At 49.2% G+C, this 18,442-nt stretch overlaps 1 protein-coding gene across 1 annotated transcript in view; it reads left to right on the forward strand.

Moving 5' to 3' along the window:
• dtwd2 (DTW domain containing 2) overlaps window positions 1-18,442 on the forward strand; it is a 174,051-nt gene that overhangs the window by 79,626 nt on the left and 75,983 nt on the right. The window contains exon 3 of the mRNA XM_038805044.1: window positions 5,666-5,760. Coding sequence (XP_038660972.1) covers window positions 5,666-5,760 — 95 coding nt within the window. The remainder of the gene's footprint in view (window positions 1-5,665; window positions 5,761-18,442) is intronic.

The following is an 18,442-nucleotide window of genomic DNA, read 5'->3' on the forward strand; positions in this document are numbered from 1 at the left end:
GCATTCGTTTGCGGAGTGAAGCCTATGGGGTCTCGTTATGTGGACCAATTAATGTCTTATTGCGTTGCAGGCCTTACCAGACCGAGCACTGGGATGCTCGTAGCTGTTTCTGCTCGCTACCACACTTAGGAATCTTTCCGGAGATTCGCACGTGGTAATCTTTTGGGAGAATTGCGCCCATTGTATTCTGCAGTGTTCTGCCTAGATGAATTGCACAGGTGCAGAAGATAGTGTGGAAGAAAACAATTCTCATTTGTATGGAGGAATGTGAAGAGAAACTAAGAACGAGTTTCATGCGAGCGAAATTTGAAAATGGGGCAGCATGGTATCATAGTGGTTAGCACTGTGGTGTACCAGTCCCAGGTTCGATACCCGGCTTGGGTCACTGTCTGCGCGGAGTCTGCACTTTCTCCCCGTGTCTGCATGGTTTTCCTCTGGGTACTCCGGTTTCCTCCCAAATTACGTGCTATTAGATAATTTGGACATCCTGAATTCTCCCTCCGTGTACCCGAACAGGCGCCGGAATGTGGCGACTCGCGGCTTTTCACAGTAACTTAATTGCAGTGTTAATGTAAGCCTACTTGTGACAATAAAGCTTATTAAATTATTAAAATTTCACTTATTTGACTAAATCCATGAATCCCAAACTAATGTATCAGATAGTGTGAACCAAACCGGGATTAAAAATCTGAGCGAGATTCTTCACTGCCAGTAATCTATTACCTGTTATTGACTTATTTATTTTATTGATTAACCTTTGCACTGATTAACAATTTAAAAGATGTATGCAACTGTCAAAAATTGGTGCAGTGGCACAAGAATGTCCATGTTCCATCAGGCTATGTCCTCCAGCATGCTGGGATATGATTTCATGCTTTCGGTTTCTTATTAAGGAGAGAAATGTGTTGCTTTGGAAATATTACAGATTATTGTCGCTGTTTAATTATTTTCCTATTTACTCCCTCCCACCAGCATCAATCTACCAGCAAATTAATGAATGGCAATACTGTACTTGGAATATAAAATTTTTAAATTATTATTGGGACATTTGTTCAGAAGGACTGATTAGAATTTGGGAAAGGAAAATTAAGGAGGAAATCTCAGATTGGTTCTTAACTTCTCAGGCTGAATTTTAGTTCAGTGTTTTGATCCAGATGCTGGGCTGAACTTAGCAAGTCACCATGACAGGATTTTGGAGGGATTTTTGAGAAGGCAGCCAATTAAGAGAACACTTCCAGGTGTCCTGTGGGCAGGTTCCTGAGTTAGAAAGACCAACAGGATGGCCCGTGGCTCTGAATGGCCACCAGCTCCACTGGGTGATGTGGGTGCTGCTACTGAAGGCAGGACTTTAAGACTGAAGACTTTGTTACGTTCCTCATAGAGACCAACGACTTTAAAAGAAGGTCCCCTATTCCGGACAGGGGGGGGTCCGCTGAAACAGCACTGCTTCCCTCTTACCACCTGCCCGTGAATGGAAGAAGCTTTAAATTTATTTTCTTCTAGAACAAGCAATGGCGTATTTTCCTAATGCCTCTGTTTTTGTGTCATCCAATTTAACCAATAATACCTCTGCAAACTCGAGTTAGGATTAACTCTGCAAGTATTGTACACATTCAAAATCCACAAAAAGGAGTGTTAACAACGTCTCACTCCACATTCGCACAGTGACGGGGTGATGGATCTGTACTTTGTTAATATATTTATGTGTCGCCGCACTATATATTAATCGACAGAGCTTGAGACTGAGCTTCTTGGGTGAAGTAAAGTATAGCTTTATTTGTGTCAGTTTTAAAGCCAAATTTTATGCGAGTACAGAATCTAGAAAGTTTGTTTGTCCAACGCAAATACAGATGGTTGAGTTGAATTCAAAATACAATTCAGTTTGTGGTCATTTCTTCAGATCAAAATGCACAATACAAAAATGAAACGAAAGGAAATAGCTGTTTGCAAACCAAGTAAAGAATAGGTTTCAAAGGTTAGATTAAAGACGATTTCGGAGAGAGAGAGAGAGAGGGCTCTCTCCCGGTCACATAAGGAAATCATAATCTTTTAAGGTTCTGTCCCCTTTTTGACTGTGATTGGGTTAAAATAATTATAATTCACCTAATTCGACCAAAATGTCTGTCTATCAAGTTTTAAGAGATAATGTAGCATGAGAAAATTTCTATATGTTTCCATAATATGGTGTGATCAAACACCTGTTTCCAACCATGTTTTCTTGAACTAGGATTTTTGCCCAGCAATGATAACAATGAGTTTACTCTGCAACGTGGATAGTCAGTTTTCAAACTGACTTCCTCATCTGATCTTTTCCCATGCTCTCAGCCTTTTCTGCTGTCATGGCTAATATATGATTTTTAATAGTATAATGTCACTAAATCATTTCTTCCTTTAAATTTTTATTACCTATAAGAGAAATAGATTTCTATCAGGGGGATAGAGAAAATAAGGTTTTATAGTTCAAGTACCACAGAGAAAATGAATATTGATTCAAGTGAGTTCCAGAGTCCCAAGTCACAGTCCATTGAGGTAGCTTTCACGTGGGCATTTGATGGCCAACAGGCTGGAGACTGGTGTGCACGATTTTTGTTTCAAGTGGTGTTGATGCCACAAGGTGAAGTAGGCATGCTGAGATTGTGTCAAATCTGTAGGCAATGATACAATATCTTCCAGCAGAGTCAAGTTAGGTGAGCGAGTTGCCCAACCTGGAATTTGACCTGTGGCCTGCTGGTAGATGTATGTCAAACAGCAGACTGGCTGCACAGCATAGAAACCTAATGTTAAACTGCTCAAAAAGCCACAGCCTTGGGCCATGTGGCCTTCCTTCCCCACAGTGACTTCAACAATGCATGTTGATTCAGCGTCTGGAATTTGGATTCTTTTCCACAGGGCTGATAATGTCTCAGCCATTATGTGTCCGAGCGGGTGCCATTTGTGTTGAGGGTCTGGATTTTGGGAAGTCATTATCTCAACAGACCCACAGACTCTGCTGAACTACAGAAAACATATTCCCCCTGCTCTAACAGGAGGGGGGTCAAATGTAAATGATATTCCTGTAGCTTGCTTTAAAATTGATCCGTGCAGTTCCAGGTGGTCTGTTAGAAGCTCCTTAGACATATCAAAGTGTGATATTTCTGAAACTGAGAAGACTGGAGATAATCCTAGGCCCAACCATCTTCAGCTGCTTCATCAATGACCTCTATTCCATCATAGGCCAGAAGTGAGGATGTTTGCAGATGACTGCACAATGATCAGCACCATTCACGACGACTCAGACAATGAAGCAATCCATGTACAAATGCAGCAAGACCTGGACAATATCCAGGTTTGGGCTGACACGTGGCAAGTTACATTCGTGCCACGCAAATGTCGGTCAATGGCCATCTCGTATAAGGGAGGATCTAACCATCAACCCTTGACATTCAATGGCATTACCATCGCGGAATCTCCCACAATCGGCATCTTGGAGCTTACCATTGATCAGAAACTGAAATGGACTAGCCACAGGGGCTGGTTTAGCTCACTCAGCTAAATCGCTGGCTTTTAAAGCAGACCAAGCAGGCCAGCAACACGGTCCGATTCCCGTACAGTTTCCCTGGACAGGCGCCGGAATGTGGTGACTAGGGGCTTTTCACAGTAATTTCATTGAAGCCTACTCGTGACAATAAGCGATTTTCATTTTCATTAATTTCATTAATACCGTGGCTACCAGGACAGGTTAAAGGATAGGAATCCTACGGCGAATAACTCACATCCTGACCCATCAAAGTCTGTTCACCATCTACAAGGCACAGGTCAGGGGTGTAGTGGAATACTCTCCACTTGCCTGGATGAGTGCAGCTCCAACAACACTTAAGAAGCTCAACACCATCCAGGACAAAGCAGCCCGCTTGATCGCTCCTCATTCCACAAACATTCAAACCCTCCATCACCGACGAACAATGGCAGCCGTGTGCAGACGATGTACTGCAGTAACTCACCAAGATTCCTTAGACAAGCCTTTCCAAACCCGTGACTACTACCATCTAGAAGGGCAAGAGCAGGAGATACCTGGGAAACACACCACCTGGACAATCCCCTCCAAGCCACTCAACACCCTGACTTGGAAATATGTCGTTGTTCCTTCATTGTTGCTGGGGTAACATCCTGGAACTCCCTCCCTGACAGCACAGTGGGTGTACCTACACCTCAAGGATTGCAGCGGTTCAAGTTGGCAACTCACCACCACCTTTTGAAGGGAAAATAGGGATGGACAATAAATACTGGCCTAACCAGCGACGCCCACATCCCGTAAATTAATTTCAAAAACATTTCCAGACAGAGGGTCAACCATATTGATTGTCTTTGTTCAGCAGAAAGGCCCAGTTTAAAAATAAGAAATAGTAGTAAGGATAAAGTTTTAAAGTGGTTTCATGGTTGAATTTCTGTTGGGTTGAAAGAACTGAGCACCACTTAATTTACTAGCATGACTAGAAATGTGCTTCACGCAATTGGAGCATTTGCTGGAAGCAGTTTAAAGTTACATGCACATTCCATAAGGCTTGCTTCTCCACGTTTTGCTGAGCCATAACATCCAGTGTCCAATGAAAGTCTTCTGAGAGGCCCCAAAGAGATTTCTAATGATAAGGCCTTCTCCTGGTTGCACCAGGGCAAATTTTCCAATTTCCTTAGAAATTGACAACTTCCATTTCTTGAGGAAAGCCTGGCAGCTACCGGAGAATAGCCTTGTCTCCTGCTGTTCGCGGCAGCTGCGGTTCTCCTGTGTGTGTGTCTCTCTCTCTCTCTCGCGAGTCTGCAAGCTTGAGAATCTGCCTATACTAAAGCCAGCTCCTCATTTCTTCGTGTCCAGATGTAAAAACTGCTATGTGGCTCTCGACAAGACTTGACCTGGATCCCACATTCTCATGGCAACCTGGTCACATTGGCTTACCTTTGAGCAGAATTAGTAGGACATTGAATGCCTCTCTTTCTTACTCCATTTTACATTGAATTAAAGAGACGATTTAAAACTAACCATCTTATTACCTTACACTCGTAACAACTTGTACATGGAACAAAAGATTCCGTGGCCACAGATGCCAGATAATTAATGCAGAGGGAGAGCTCCTGCACTGGATGGTCAATGGTCACAAAGGTAGCCCTCACAAACCGGTTGATCCATGCTGGGAGTCTGTGAATTTGCATCTCTGGCTTCCCGGCCGATTGCTGGGAGGCATTCTCCATTCCATGTAAAAGCACCAGGCACTTTGGAGTGCCTGTCACTCATCAAGAAGATACAGGCTGCATGTGAAGAGTACCCCCATTGTTACTTTTATTGATCTAATTCGCTGCCCACATGCTGGCTGGCGGGTAGCTATTACTGCCCCAGAAGCCACCTTCCTGACAACAGACTAGAGATGGAACATGTTGGAAAACCAGCAAACTGGCTAGGAGCAAGGAATTGCCGGCACACATGCCTCCAAGCCAACTTCTGGCCTCAGGGTGAAAATTTTGCCCTTCGTGTTCGAATCTTCTGTGACTGCTCAATTTTCATGATCTCAAATTTAAAACATAAGTCACTCCGATCTCAGTATTGGGAAACTAGATTTACGTGTTAGACATTTTGACAGTGGGCCTTTTTTTGTGTATCTGCACAAAACTTTTAACACTTTGTTTCTTAAATTAGGGGAATCGTGTGCTGCGAACGGTGCCTCTGCTGGCTGCCTGCCTTCCAGCTGACAAATGCAAAGTCTTTATTGGTCGACGTTTTAGTGAGGACAGGTAAAGATACCTTCAGTTCCATACTTGTACTTACCTGTATTACAGCATTGACTCCAGTTCAGAAGTATTCCATTTGCTGCAAACTTTGGGAAACCTTTAACTCATGAAAGGTGCTGCATGAATGCAAGTTGTCTTTCCTTTTTTTCCTTTTTGTCTTACTTTGTCCCTCCTTCCTTTCCTTCAATCCAGTTTACTGCCAATTGATTTAATTTGCATGTAGAGAGGTAGAGAGCTTCACTGGGGTACCGGTGAGTTAATTGTATCGATGACAATCAGGCATTTTATGTAGTAGTTGAGGATGAGGTAGTGGTGATATTGTATAGGATAAAAATAGATAAAAAGGACGTAGTTAAAAGTGTCACCGTGTCCAAATGGGATACATTCTCAGTTAGTGAGGGAATTTAGGGTTGAAAATGACCAGTCTACAAATGGGAGGAGGTCCGAGTACTTCAGGCTCCACCGTGGGACGAGGCAGGGGTGCCCCCTGTCCCCCTTGCTTTTTGCGTTGGCAATTGAGCCTCTTGCCATGGCTCTCAGGGAGTCGGGGAGGTGGAGGGGTCTGGTGCGGGGTGGGGAGGAGCACCGAGTGTCGCTGTATGCAGATGACCTGCTGCTGTATGTAGCAGACCCGGTGGTGGGAATGCCGGAAGTGATGGAGATTCTTGCTGAGTTTGGGAGTTTCTCGGGTTATAAATTGAACCTGGGCAAGAGTGAGCTGTTTGTTGTACACCCGGGAGATCAGGAGGAGGGGATTGGTAGGCTCCCGCTAAAGAGGGCAGTGAGGAGTTTTAGGTACCTGGGGGTTCAGATGGCTAGGAGTTGGGGGACTCTGCACAAGCTTCATTTTACTAGATTGGTGGAGCAGATGGAGGAAGAGTTTAAATGGTGGGACATGCTGCCGTTGTCGTTGGCGGGTAGAGTACAGTCCGTTAAAATGACGGTGCTCCCGAGGTTTTTGTTTTTGTTTCAGTGCCTCCCCATTTTCATTCCGAGGGCCTTTTTTAGGAGGGTGAACAGCAGCATTCTGGGATTTGTTTGGGCGCACGGGACTCCGAGGATAAGGAGGGTCTTTTTGGAGCGGGGCAGGGATAGAGGGGGGCTGGCGCTGCCCAACCTCTCTGGGTACTATTGGGCGGCTAACGTCTCGATGGTACGTAAGTGGGTAATGGATGGGGAGGGGGCAGCATGGAAACGGATGGAGATGGCGTCCTGTGGAGGCACGAGCCTGAAGGCACTGGTAACGGCGCCGTTGCCGCTCCCTCCAACGAGGTACACTACGAGTCCGGTGGTGGCGGCTACCCTCAAAATTTGGCGGCAGTGGAGGCGACACAGAGGGGAAGTGGGGGGCTCGGTGGAGGCCCCGCTGCGGGGGAACCACCAGTTTGTCCCAGGGAACATGGATGGCGGGTTCCTGGGGTGGCACAGGGTGGGCATTAGGAAGTTGGGAGACCTGTTCATTGACGGGAGGTTTGCGAGCCTGGCTGAACTGGAAGAGAAGTTTGAGCTCGCCCTGGGGAATATGTTCAGGTACCTTCGGGTCAAGGCGTTTGCTAGGCGGTAGGTGGAGGGGTTCCCTTCACTGCCCTCGCGGGGGGTTAAGGGATAGGGTGCTTTCGGGGGTGTGGGTCGGGGATGGGAAGGTGTCTGACATCTACCAGGTGATGCAGGAGGTGGAGGAGGCATCGGTAGAGGAGCTGAAGGCTAAGTGGGAGGTGGAGCTGGGGGAGCAGATTGAGGAGGGGACATGGGCGGACGCCCTGGAGAGGGTGAACTCCTCCTCTTCATGTGCGAGGCTTAGCCTCACCCAGTTCAAGGTACTGCACAGGGCTCATATGTCCGGGACGAGGATGAGCAAGTTTTTTGGGGGTGAGGACAGGTGCATTAGGTGTTCGGGGAGCCCAGCGAACCATGCCCATATGTTTTGCGCATGCCCGGCACTGGGGGAATTCTGGCAGGGGGTGGCAAGGACGGTGTTGAGGGTGGTAGGGTCCAGGGTCAAGCCAGGATGGGGACTCGCGATATTTGGGGTTGGGGTGGAGCCGGGAGTGCAGGAGGCGAAAGAGGCCGATGTTTTGGCCTTTGCGTCCCTCGTAGCCCGGCGGAGGATCTTGCTGCAGTGGAAAGATGCGAGACCTCCGAGCGTGGAGACCTGGATCAATGACATGGCGGGATTCATTAAGCTGGAGAGGGTCAAATTCGTCCTGAGGGGGTCGGTACAAGGGTTCTTTAGGAGGTGGCAGCCTTTCCTCGACTTTCTGGCTCAACGATAAGGAACTAGGTCAGCAGCAGCAGCAACTAGGGGGGAAGAGGGGGGAAAGGGGGGGGGGGGGGGGGGGGGGTCGCGGGGGGTATTGTTTAGGTAAATTTGCTTATTGTTAATTTATTTTGTTGTTTATTGGGTTTGGGGGGTGGTGGGGGCGGGGGGGGGGGGGGTTTGTTACATGCGTTGTTACGGGTGCCGGGGGGGGTGTTTATTATTATTGTTATTATTATTGTTCTGTTGATATATATTTTTCAAAAAATTCGAATAAAAATTATTTTTTAAAAAAAGGAAATGACCAGTCTCTGGCCACAATTATCTGCCCTCCTTGGTGGGTGGTGCCAGAGGATTAGATTATTGTAAATGTGACAGTCCGGTTTTCAAAAGAGGTGAGCGATAAAGTAAAGGTCATTCATTTAATTGTTGATATTAGGACAGCAATCTCTAATTAATAAATTAATTGGCATTTGTAAAGTATGAGTTATGGAGTCATACCGAGCACAAAGAAAAGTTATTGTGGTTTTTGGATGTTAATCACCTCCATTCCAGGACTTGGTTTTGAATTTATTGTCACCGAGGTACAGTGGAAAGTACTTTGTTGCAGGTGTTCCTCAGGAGTGTCTTAGGCCCAACTATCTTCAGCTGTTTATCAAAGATCTTCCCTCCATCAATGAGGCCAGAGGTGGGGAAGGTTTTATAATATAAATTTAGAGTATCCAATTCATTTTATTTCCAATTAAGGGGCAATTTAGCTTGGCCAGTTTACCTCCTCGCACATTTTTGGGCTTGTAGGGGTGAGACCCACACAGACAGGGACAGAATATGACACCGTCTTGGATGAGTGGGTTCTTTCCAGAGATAGAGGAGAATAAGTATGAGAGATGTTGAAGATGGGGGGGGGGGGGGGGAGAATGGATGTTGGTGAACTAAAACAGTTGCTTTATCAGCCTGGAGAAATGTCTATAATAATAATAATCTGTATTGTCACAAGTAGGCTGCGATGAAGTTACTGTGAAAAGCCCCTATTCTGGCGCCTGTTCGGGTACACAGGGAGAATTCTGAATGCCCAAATTACCTAACAGCACATCTTTCTGGACTTGTGGGAGGAAACCATCACCTGGAGTAATCCCACACAGACACAGGGAGAGCGTGCAGACTCCACACAGTATTCCCAGTGACCGGGAATCGAACCTGGGACCCTGGCGCTGTGAAGCAACAGTGTAAACCACTGTGCTACCGTGCCCCCATATAGTAATGTTCCCCAGGAGTCCATATTAGGGCCATTGCTCTTTTTGATATTCTGCCATTCACAGCCCCTCTATAGTGAATTTGTTTACTCACGTGAATGTGTATGTACATCAAATCGCAGCTCGTGGCCCCAAATCTTTGCTCATCCATGATTTTGACTCTTATGTTAAACTGTAAGACTGTTTAAATCACCTTTCTCATGTCTTTCCACATAGAGAGTGCATACTGAGCATGCACCAACTCAACGTATGCATAGGTTCACCGTTCGCGATTTGACTCTTCATGAGAATTCACAGGAATGTAACCCCAGCGATTGACAGGAGTTGACTGCACATTAATGACGTGGGCATAATTTAAAGTTTTCAGTTCACATAAAACGCTGAAATACAGTAAGCGGCGAGAAGGATGGTAATAGACTTCAGGAGGGCGAGGGCAGTCTGGTAAATGGACTGACTAAATTTAATCCAGAGAAGTGTGAAGTGATACGTCTTGTTAGGAATTAGGTGATGAGGAAGTATAAGAAAATGATACAATTTTAAACAATGCAGAAACCGAGAGTACTCGGGATCCACATATGCAAATCTTTGAAGGTGGCAGGATAAGTTTTTTTTTAAAATAATTTTTATTGAAATTTTTCGATACAAACATTTACCCCTACTACATTTTAAATTATAACACAACAAATCCCCCCTGGAAAATCCTCCCCACGCCCTCCCCCGCGCGCCCCCCCCCCCCCCCCCCCCACGCTACCAGTCTAGCAACCAAACCGTTTTTTCCCTTTCTACCGATGGCCTCGGGCAGTCATTGCCCGCGACCCCCCGCTGACGTGCTCCCTTCGTTGCTATCCCCCCCCTCCCTTCCCCCCCCCCCCCCCCCCCCCCTTTCTCCCCGGGTTGCTGCTGTTTCGGCCTCCAGTTCCTATCTCTGATCCAGAAAGTCAAGGAAGGGCTGCCACCGCCGGAAGAACCCCTGTACCGACCCTCTCAGGGCGAATTTGATTCTTTCCAATTGGATGAAGCTTGCCATGTCGTTTAACCAGGTGTTAACACTTGGTGGCCTTGTGTCCCTCCACTGAATCAAGATCCTTCTCCGAGCTACCAAGGACGCAAAGGCCAATATTCCGGCCTCCCCTGCCTCCTGTACTCCTGGCTCCACCCCAACCCCAAAAATCGCTAGCCCCCACCCTGGTTTGACCCTGGTTCCCACCACTCTCGATACCGTCCCCGCCACCCCCTCCCAGAACTCTTCCAGTGCCGGGCACATCCAGAACATATGTACATGGTTCGCAGGGCTTCCCGAACACCTAACACACCTGTCCTCACCCCCGAAGAACCGACTCATCCTAGTCCCCGTCATATGGGCTCTGTGCAGCACCTTAAATTGGATGAGGCCCAACCTTGCGCACGACGACGACGAATTGACCCTCTCTAAGGCATCCGCCCATGTCCCATCTTCTATCTGCTCTCCCAGCTCCGCTTCCCACTTGTCTTTCAGCTCCTCTATCGATACCTCCTCCACCTCCTGCATTATTTTGTAGATGTCCGAGACCTTCCCTTCTCCGACCCAGACCCCTGACAGCACCCTATCACTCACCCCTCTATCGGGAAGCAAGGGAAATCCTTCCACCTGTCGTCTGGCAAATGCCTTCACCTGCAGGTATCTAAACGTGTTCCCCGGGGGGAGCTCAAATTTCTCCTCCAGCTCTCCCAGGCTCGCAAACCTCCCCTCTATGAACATGTCCCTCAGTTGCCTGATGCCCGCCCTGTGCCAGCTCTGGAATCCCCCGCCAGTGTTCCCCGGGACAAATCTGTGGTTCCCTCTCAGTGGCGCCGCCATCAGACCCCCCACTTCCCCCCTGTGTCGCCTCCACTGCCCCCAGATTTTAAGGGTGGCCGCCACTACCGGACTCGTGGTATACCTTGTGGGGGGGAGCGGCCATGGTGCCGTTACTAGCGCCCCCAGGCTTGTATTGCCGCAGGACGCCCTTTCCATACGTTTCCAAGCTGCCCCCTCCCCCTCCATCACCCACTTGCGCACCATCGATGCGTTCGCCGCCCAGTAGTATCCGGAAAGATTGGGTAGCGCTAATCCTCCACTGTCCCTACTCCGTTCCAAGAAAATCCTTCTCACTCTAGGGGTGCCATGTGCCCACACATAGCCCATAATGCTGCTAGTTACCTTCTTGAAGAAGGCCCTGGGGAGAAAGATGGGCAAGCACTGGAACAGAAACAAGAACCTCGGGAGGACCGTCATTTTGACTGACTGCACCCTCCCTGCTAGCGACAGCGGTACCATGTCCCACCTCTTGAACTCCTCCTCCATCTGCTCCACCAGCCTTGAAAAGTTCAGCTTGTGGAGGGTCCCCCAGTTCCTTGCCACCTGCACCCCCAAGTACCTGAAGCTCTTTACTGCTCTCTTAAAGGGGAGCCGCCCAATTCCCTCCCCCTGATCTCCCGGGTGTATCACAAAGACCTCACTTTTACCCACATTTAATTTATATCCCGAAAAGTCCCCAAACTCCGCTAGTATTTCCATTACCTCCGGCATTCCCCCTTCCGGGTCTGCCACATACAACAACAAATCATCCGCATAGAGTGATACCCGATGTTCCTCCCCTCCCCTTGTCAGTCCTCTCCACCCCCCTGAACCCCTCAGTGCCATCGCCAACGGTTCGATCGCTAATGCAAATAGTAAGGGGGATAGGGGGCATCCCTGCCTGGTACCTCGATGGAGCCCAAAATACTCTGACCTCCTCCCGTTTGTAACCACACTCGCCATCGGGGCCGAATACAGCAGCTTCACCCACTTGATAAATCCCTCCCCAAACCCAAACCGTTCCAGCGTCTCCCACAGGTATTCCCATTCCACCCTATCGAATGCCTTCTCCGCATCCAGTGCTACCACTATCTCAGCCTCCCCCTCCACTGCTGGCATCATAATCACATTCAACAGTCTCCGGACATTTGTGTTAAGTTGTCGTCCCTTTACGAACCCCGTCTGGTCCTCATGGATTACCCCTGGCACACAATCCTCTATTCTGGTTGCCAGGACCTTTGCCAACAATTTGGCATCTACATTCAAGAGGGAGATAGGCCTGTAGGACCCGCACTGTACAGGGTCTTTGTCCCGCTTCAGGATCAAGGAGATCAGGGCCTGTGACATTGTCGGGGGCAGAACCCCCCCCTCTCGCGCCTCATTGAAGGCTCGCACCAGCACTGGACCCACCAAGTCCACATACTTCTTATAAAATTCCACCGGGAACCCATCCGGCCCCGGCGCCTTCCCCGCCTGCATCTGGCCTATCCCTTTAACTAGCTCCTGCAGCTCTATCGGCGCCCCCAGCCCCTCCACCCGTTCCTCCTGGACCTTTGGGAACCTCAATCTATCGAGGAAGTTCTCCATTCCCCCCCTCCTCCTGGGCGGCTCAGACCGGTACAATTCCCTGTAGAAATCCCTGAAGACCCCGTTCACCTCTTGCCCCTTCTGCACTACGTTCCCTCCCTTCTCTCTCACTCCCCCAATCTCTCTGGCTGCATCTCGCTTGCGCAGCTGGTGTGCCAGCATCCTGCTCGCCTTTTCCCCGTACTCATAGACCGCGCCCTGTGCCCTTCTCCATTGCGTCTCCGCCTTCCTAGTGGTCAGTAGGTCAAACTGGGCCTGTAAACTGCGCCGCTCCCTCAACAGCCCCTCCTCTGGTGTCTCCGCATATCTCCTGTCCACTTCTATAAGTTCCCCCACCAGTCTCTCCCTCTCCTGCCTCTCCTTCCTTTCTCTGTGTGCCCTTATGGAGATCAGCTCTCCTCTGATCACTGCTTTCAGGGCCTCCCAGACTACCCCCACCTTCACCTCGCCCGTGTCGTTCGTGCCCAGATATCTCTCAATGCCCTTCCGGACCCTTCCGCACACCTCATCGTCCGCCAGCAGCCCCACATCCAGGCGCCACAACGGGCGCTGGTCCCGTGCTTCCCCCAGTTCTACCTCTACCCAGTGTGGTGCATGGTCCGAAATCGCAATGGCCGAGTACTCCGTGTCCTGCACTCTCGAAATCAGCCCCCTGCTCAGTACAAAAAAGTCTATTCTGGAGTACACCCTGTGGACGTGGGAGAAAAAAGAATACTCCCTCGCCCTTGGCCTGCCAAATCTCCAAGGGTCTACCCCCCCCATCTGCTCCATGAACCCCCTTAGCACCTCTGCCGCTGCCGGCCTCCTATTCGTCCTGGAACTCGATCTGTCCAGCCCAGGGTCGAGCACTGTATTGAAGTCCCCCCCCATGATCAGGCCCCCTGCCTCCAGACCCGGAATGAGGCCCAACAGGCGCCTCATAAAACCCGCGTCATCCCAATTCGGGGCATACACATTCACCAGCACCACATTTTCTCCCTGCAGCCTACCCTTCACCATCACGTACCTACCCTCCTTATCTGCTACCACCTGCGCCGCCACGAACGACACCCTCTTTCCCACCAAAATCGCCACCCCCCGGTTCTTTGCGTCCAAGCCTGAGTGGAACACCTGTCCCACCCACCCCCTTCTCAGGCGTACCTGGTCTACTACTCTCAAGTGAGTCTCCTGCAACATTGCCACATCCGCCTGCAGTCCCTTTAGGTGTGAAAAAACCCTTGATCTCTTGACCGGCCCATTCAGCCCCCTCACGTTCCAAGTAATCAACCGGGTCGCGGAGCGACCCGTCCCTTTCCCCTGTCTGTTAGCCATGTCCTGTCCCCTGTTCGCCCGGGTCGACCCTCCCCTTCTGACCCGTTCCCCATGGCGATGGCCCCTCCCCCTCTCTCCTCCCGTTCTTCCCTTCCCGTCCTCGGCCTTTCCAGCAGCAACCCGGTATCCCCCCCTAACCCCCCTTTCCCCCCCCCCCCCCCCCCCCCCCCCCCCCCCCCCCCCCCCCCCCCCCCCCCCCCCCCCCCCCCCCCCCCCCGGCTAGGACCCCTCCTAGCCGCGGTGTATCCACCATCGTACTCCCGAGAGTCAGCTGGTTTTCGCTGACCCGGCTGCCCCTGCCACACTCCGACTCCTCCCGATGTGGGGGGGGGGAGGGGCCTCCCCCCCCCCCTTGCCATCCCTCTCTGACCCCGCTTCAGCGCGGGAAAAGCCGCCATTGCTGGCCACACCCCACTCTTCTCTCCTCCCCCTTCCTCCGTCCCGCGCGCGGGAAACAGGGGAAAGCCCGCGCTTTCGCCCGGCCACACCCTACCCCGCCATCTTCAATTCCACCCCCGTCCCCATCCAAGCCCATAAAAAAGCCCCCTTAAAACGAGAGGAAGAAAAAAGAGAAAAAGAAAACACGCATAACCAACTTGCACCCCCCCCGTCCCGCCTCCCCAACTTAACAATATAACAATATAAATAACAAATCTCAAATAAATACATAAATACATAACTATGCCTGCATAACTAAATAACTACCCAATAATAACGTATTTAACCATCACCCTCCATCGAACAGAACAGTAACCATAACCCTTAAAGAACAGATCAAAAAGCAGTAAAAAAAAAAAAAAAAAGCCCCCCCTACAACAACAATAATTAAGGGAAGTTGGCAACGGGAAGAGACACACAAAAAGGAACAAAGAAACCCCCCATAACACAAGTTTCAAAGAAACCAAACGATCCATCAACTTTAACCAAGTTCCGACCTGGCCTAAGAAAGACATGGGCCACTTGATCAGTCAAGGGTACTCGGGCGGCCTCGACCGCCGGCGTTCCCAAGTTCTAGTTCAGGTCCAGCTTTTCCTCCCGAACAAAAGTCCATGCCTCCTCTGGGGTCTCAAAGTAATGGTGCTGGTCCTTGTAGGTGACCCACAAGCGCGCTGGCTGCAGCATTCCGAACTTGATCCTCTTTGCGTGCAGCACCGCCTTCGTCCGGTTAAACCGGGCCCGCCGCTTTGCCACCTCCGCACTCCAGTCCTGATATATCCGCACCGTCGAATTCTCCCATTTGCTGCTTTTCTCCCTCTTGGCCCACCTCAGAACTTTCTCCCGATCACAGAAACGCTGGAATCGCACCAGCACCGCCCTCGGGGGCTCGTTCGCCCTAGGCCGCCTAGCCATGACCCGATATGCTTCTTCCAGCTCCAGGGGCGATGGACCGGCCCCCTCTCCCATCAGGGAGCTCAGCATCTCCGCTACATATTTCGGGAGGTCAGGCCCCTCCAGGCCTTCTGCTAGGCCCAGGATCCTCAAGTTCTTCCGCCTCATTCGAGTGTCCAGCTCCTCAAAGCGGCTCTGCCATTTCAGGTGGAGTGCCTCGTGCACCTCCACCTTTCCCACGAGGACCGTGGCTTCCTCCTCCCTCACCGCCATCTCCTGCTGCAGCTCTCTTATCGACGCCTCTTGGGTCGCCTGGGCCCCCATCAGCCTTGTGGTCGTCGCGTTCATGGACTCTAAGAGTTCCACTTTCAGCTCCGTAAAACACCGGAGGAGAGCGGCCTGCTGCTCCTCCGCCCATTTTCTCCAATCTTCTAGCGCGCCACCGGCCGCCATTTTGGTCCTCTTCCCCCGCTTTTTTCGGGGAGCTGCTGCTGCTTTTTTTGTCGCCCCACTCCGAGTACCGACCATAAAGTTGGTCTCACTCTCCTCAGGGAGCCTTCCCCCACCGGGATTCGTCTTTACAGTACCGTCGGGGCCCTCCAATCGGCCCTTAAACACCTTTGTCGCAGGAGCTGCCAAATGTGCGACTTAGCTGGTCATAGCCGCAACCGGAAGTCCTCGTGGCAGGATAAGTTGAGACAGTTTTTGAAAACGCTTCACTTGATGGAACTTAGATGACTGATTCCATAATTTTATGAACGATTGGGAGGACTATAATCGGGCAATAGTTTGCTGATGGGTAACACATACCTGGACGATCCCCTACATAGTTGAGTAGACGTCATTGTCAGACGTGTACTTGAACAACTTAGATGGAACATTAGCCAGCTTTAGTGCACAGATCCTCAGCAATACAGCTGTGATTTCATCAAAGCCTATAAGTGTTTGCTGCATCTGGTTCTCATGGCTGCTTTTTAATGTCACGTAGAGTGATCCATATTTGCTGGATACTGCTCAACCCAATGACATGAAGTTAGCCCTGAGTAGTGGCTGCATACCTGCTCCTAAGATATGTCAGCTTTTGTGAGGAAGCACCATTTGGAATCGTCAGTGTTTGCACATGTTATGATATTCTGCTTAAAGCAGAACATTACGATTCTAGACCAGTCCCTCAAGTTCTTGATACGATCCTGTTAGGGACCAGTAATCTTTTGTTTAAAGCAGAAAAAGTTTGAAAATTAAGATACTTGCAAAGGGAATAACGCCACAAGGTTCTACAGGTCTTGTAAAAACAAAAATAAACTTTACTGTACAAGGTCAGAAAGATAAAACAAATTGCAATATATGTCTTATAGTCTCATATTCAAGGTAATTTAAGGTACCTGTAAATTATACAGCAAACTTAGGTCGAGCATGCACTATACAATAAAGGGCAGATGCAACCAAGACAGATTGCAAAATTTCTGAATAAACCACCCAGACCACAGTAAACACTGAGTCAACCAATCTCATTAAAACTCTGTCTTCAAAGCTGAAGATAGGAATTCCTCCCTCCTGAGGAATTCCTATCTTCAGCTTTGAAGATCTCACCTTGGAATTATCTCTAAGAGTCGCTCTGAATGGCCTCAAACATGGCCCACCTTGCAGGGTTTCAGTCATGTCTTCAGAGACTCTGTTCCCCTGGATTTCCACATTTGCACTCCAACTCACAAACATAACATCAGCTCTTCAGCAGCAGAAAGCAGAACACTGCTTTACAGGTTACCATTACCTCAATGGCCTGCAGCACAGAGCCATCGATCTTTAGCTGCGTTAAACCTTCAGGGCTTCTCCTGAGCCCTCATTGCTTAAAGTTTGCCTCTATCTCGCTCTGCCAGTGATCTAAGTGGATTGTAGGTTGCTGTGGGTGTCAGCCGGGACAATATAGATGAGGTAACATAAAATCCACTTGCAATACTAGGATAGTGCAATAGAGTTTAGAAACATTCACCAACATGACTTTAGTAAAATATCCCATAAGAACTAGGAGCAGGAGTAGGCAATTCAGCCTGCCGAGCCTGCTCCGTCATTCAATATGATCATGGGTGATCTCATTTCGGCCTCAAGTCCACTTTCCTGCCCGTTCTCCATAACCGTTCAACCCATTACTAATTAAAAATCTGACTATCTCCTCAAATTTACTCAATGTACTGGAATCCACCACAATCTGGGGTCGCAAATTCCACAGATTCACAACCCTTCAGAGAAGTAATTTCTCCTCATCTCTGTTTTAAATCTGCTACCCCTTATCCAAAATCTATGACCTCTCATTCCCCACAAGAGGAAACATCTGCTCTCCATCTACTTTGTCAATATCTTTAATCATCTTATATATCTCAATTAGATCACCTCTCACTCTTCGAAACTCTAGAGAGTGTAAGCCCAAACAAGGAAAATACTTCAGTTTCCTGTCTGAACCTCCTTCGAACCCCTGGTAAAAGGAGTTTCCAAAGTCCATCACTGCTAGTCCAGGATAGAAATTCTCAACATTCCCTCCTTCTGGTGCCAGTAGTGATCGTGTAGGCGCGCTGCTGCACATTGCCTCTATAAATACTGTGGCCATTAACCCAGGTTTGTCATCGGCATACATGGCGCTGGCAGCAAACGCAGCCCACCTATAATTATGATAAGCCTATGCCTCACTGCATTTTAAATTTGTGAATTTAAGAGCATTAGAAATAGTGGTAGGAGTCTGCCATTTGAATTTTATTTTTAATTTAATTTGAACGTTGTACACTTGACTTTAAGGGTTTTTTGAACCATTTGCTCCTCTTGAACTGCCAACTGTTTTGAAGCTGTTGGACTAGCTCATGCTATATTTCTGAGTTGATACATTTTGGCACAGTTGTAACGTTGAACACAGTCCAATTCTAAGCAAGGGACTGAGGTGGAGGGTGCTAGACCGGTGGATTCCGCGAGCGTCATTTGGCCCCATTCATTTGGGGCGGAGTTCCAACTCCGACGCGGGACTCCGGTGAATCCCGCGAGGCACAGAGGCTGTCGGGAGGCCTCTCCCAGTATTCTCCGGCTGCGTTGTGCTCACCCATGGCACTTTAAAATTAAAATCACACAAATATAGGAACTTGTTTGAAT

The sequence above is a fragment of the Scyliorhinus canicula genome, chromosome 8, assembly GCF_902713615.1.
Source record: "Scyliorhinus canicula chromosome 8, sScyCan1.1, whole genome shotgun sequence".
Classification (NCBI taxonomy): Eukaryota; Metazoa; Chordata; class Chondrichthyes; order Carcharhiniformes; family Scyliorhinidae; genus Scyliorhinus; species Scyliorhinus canicula.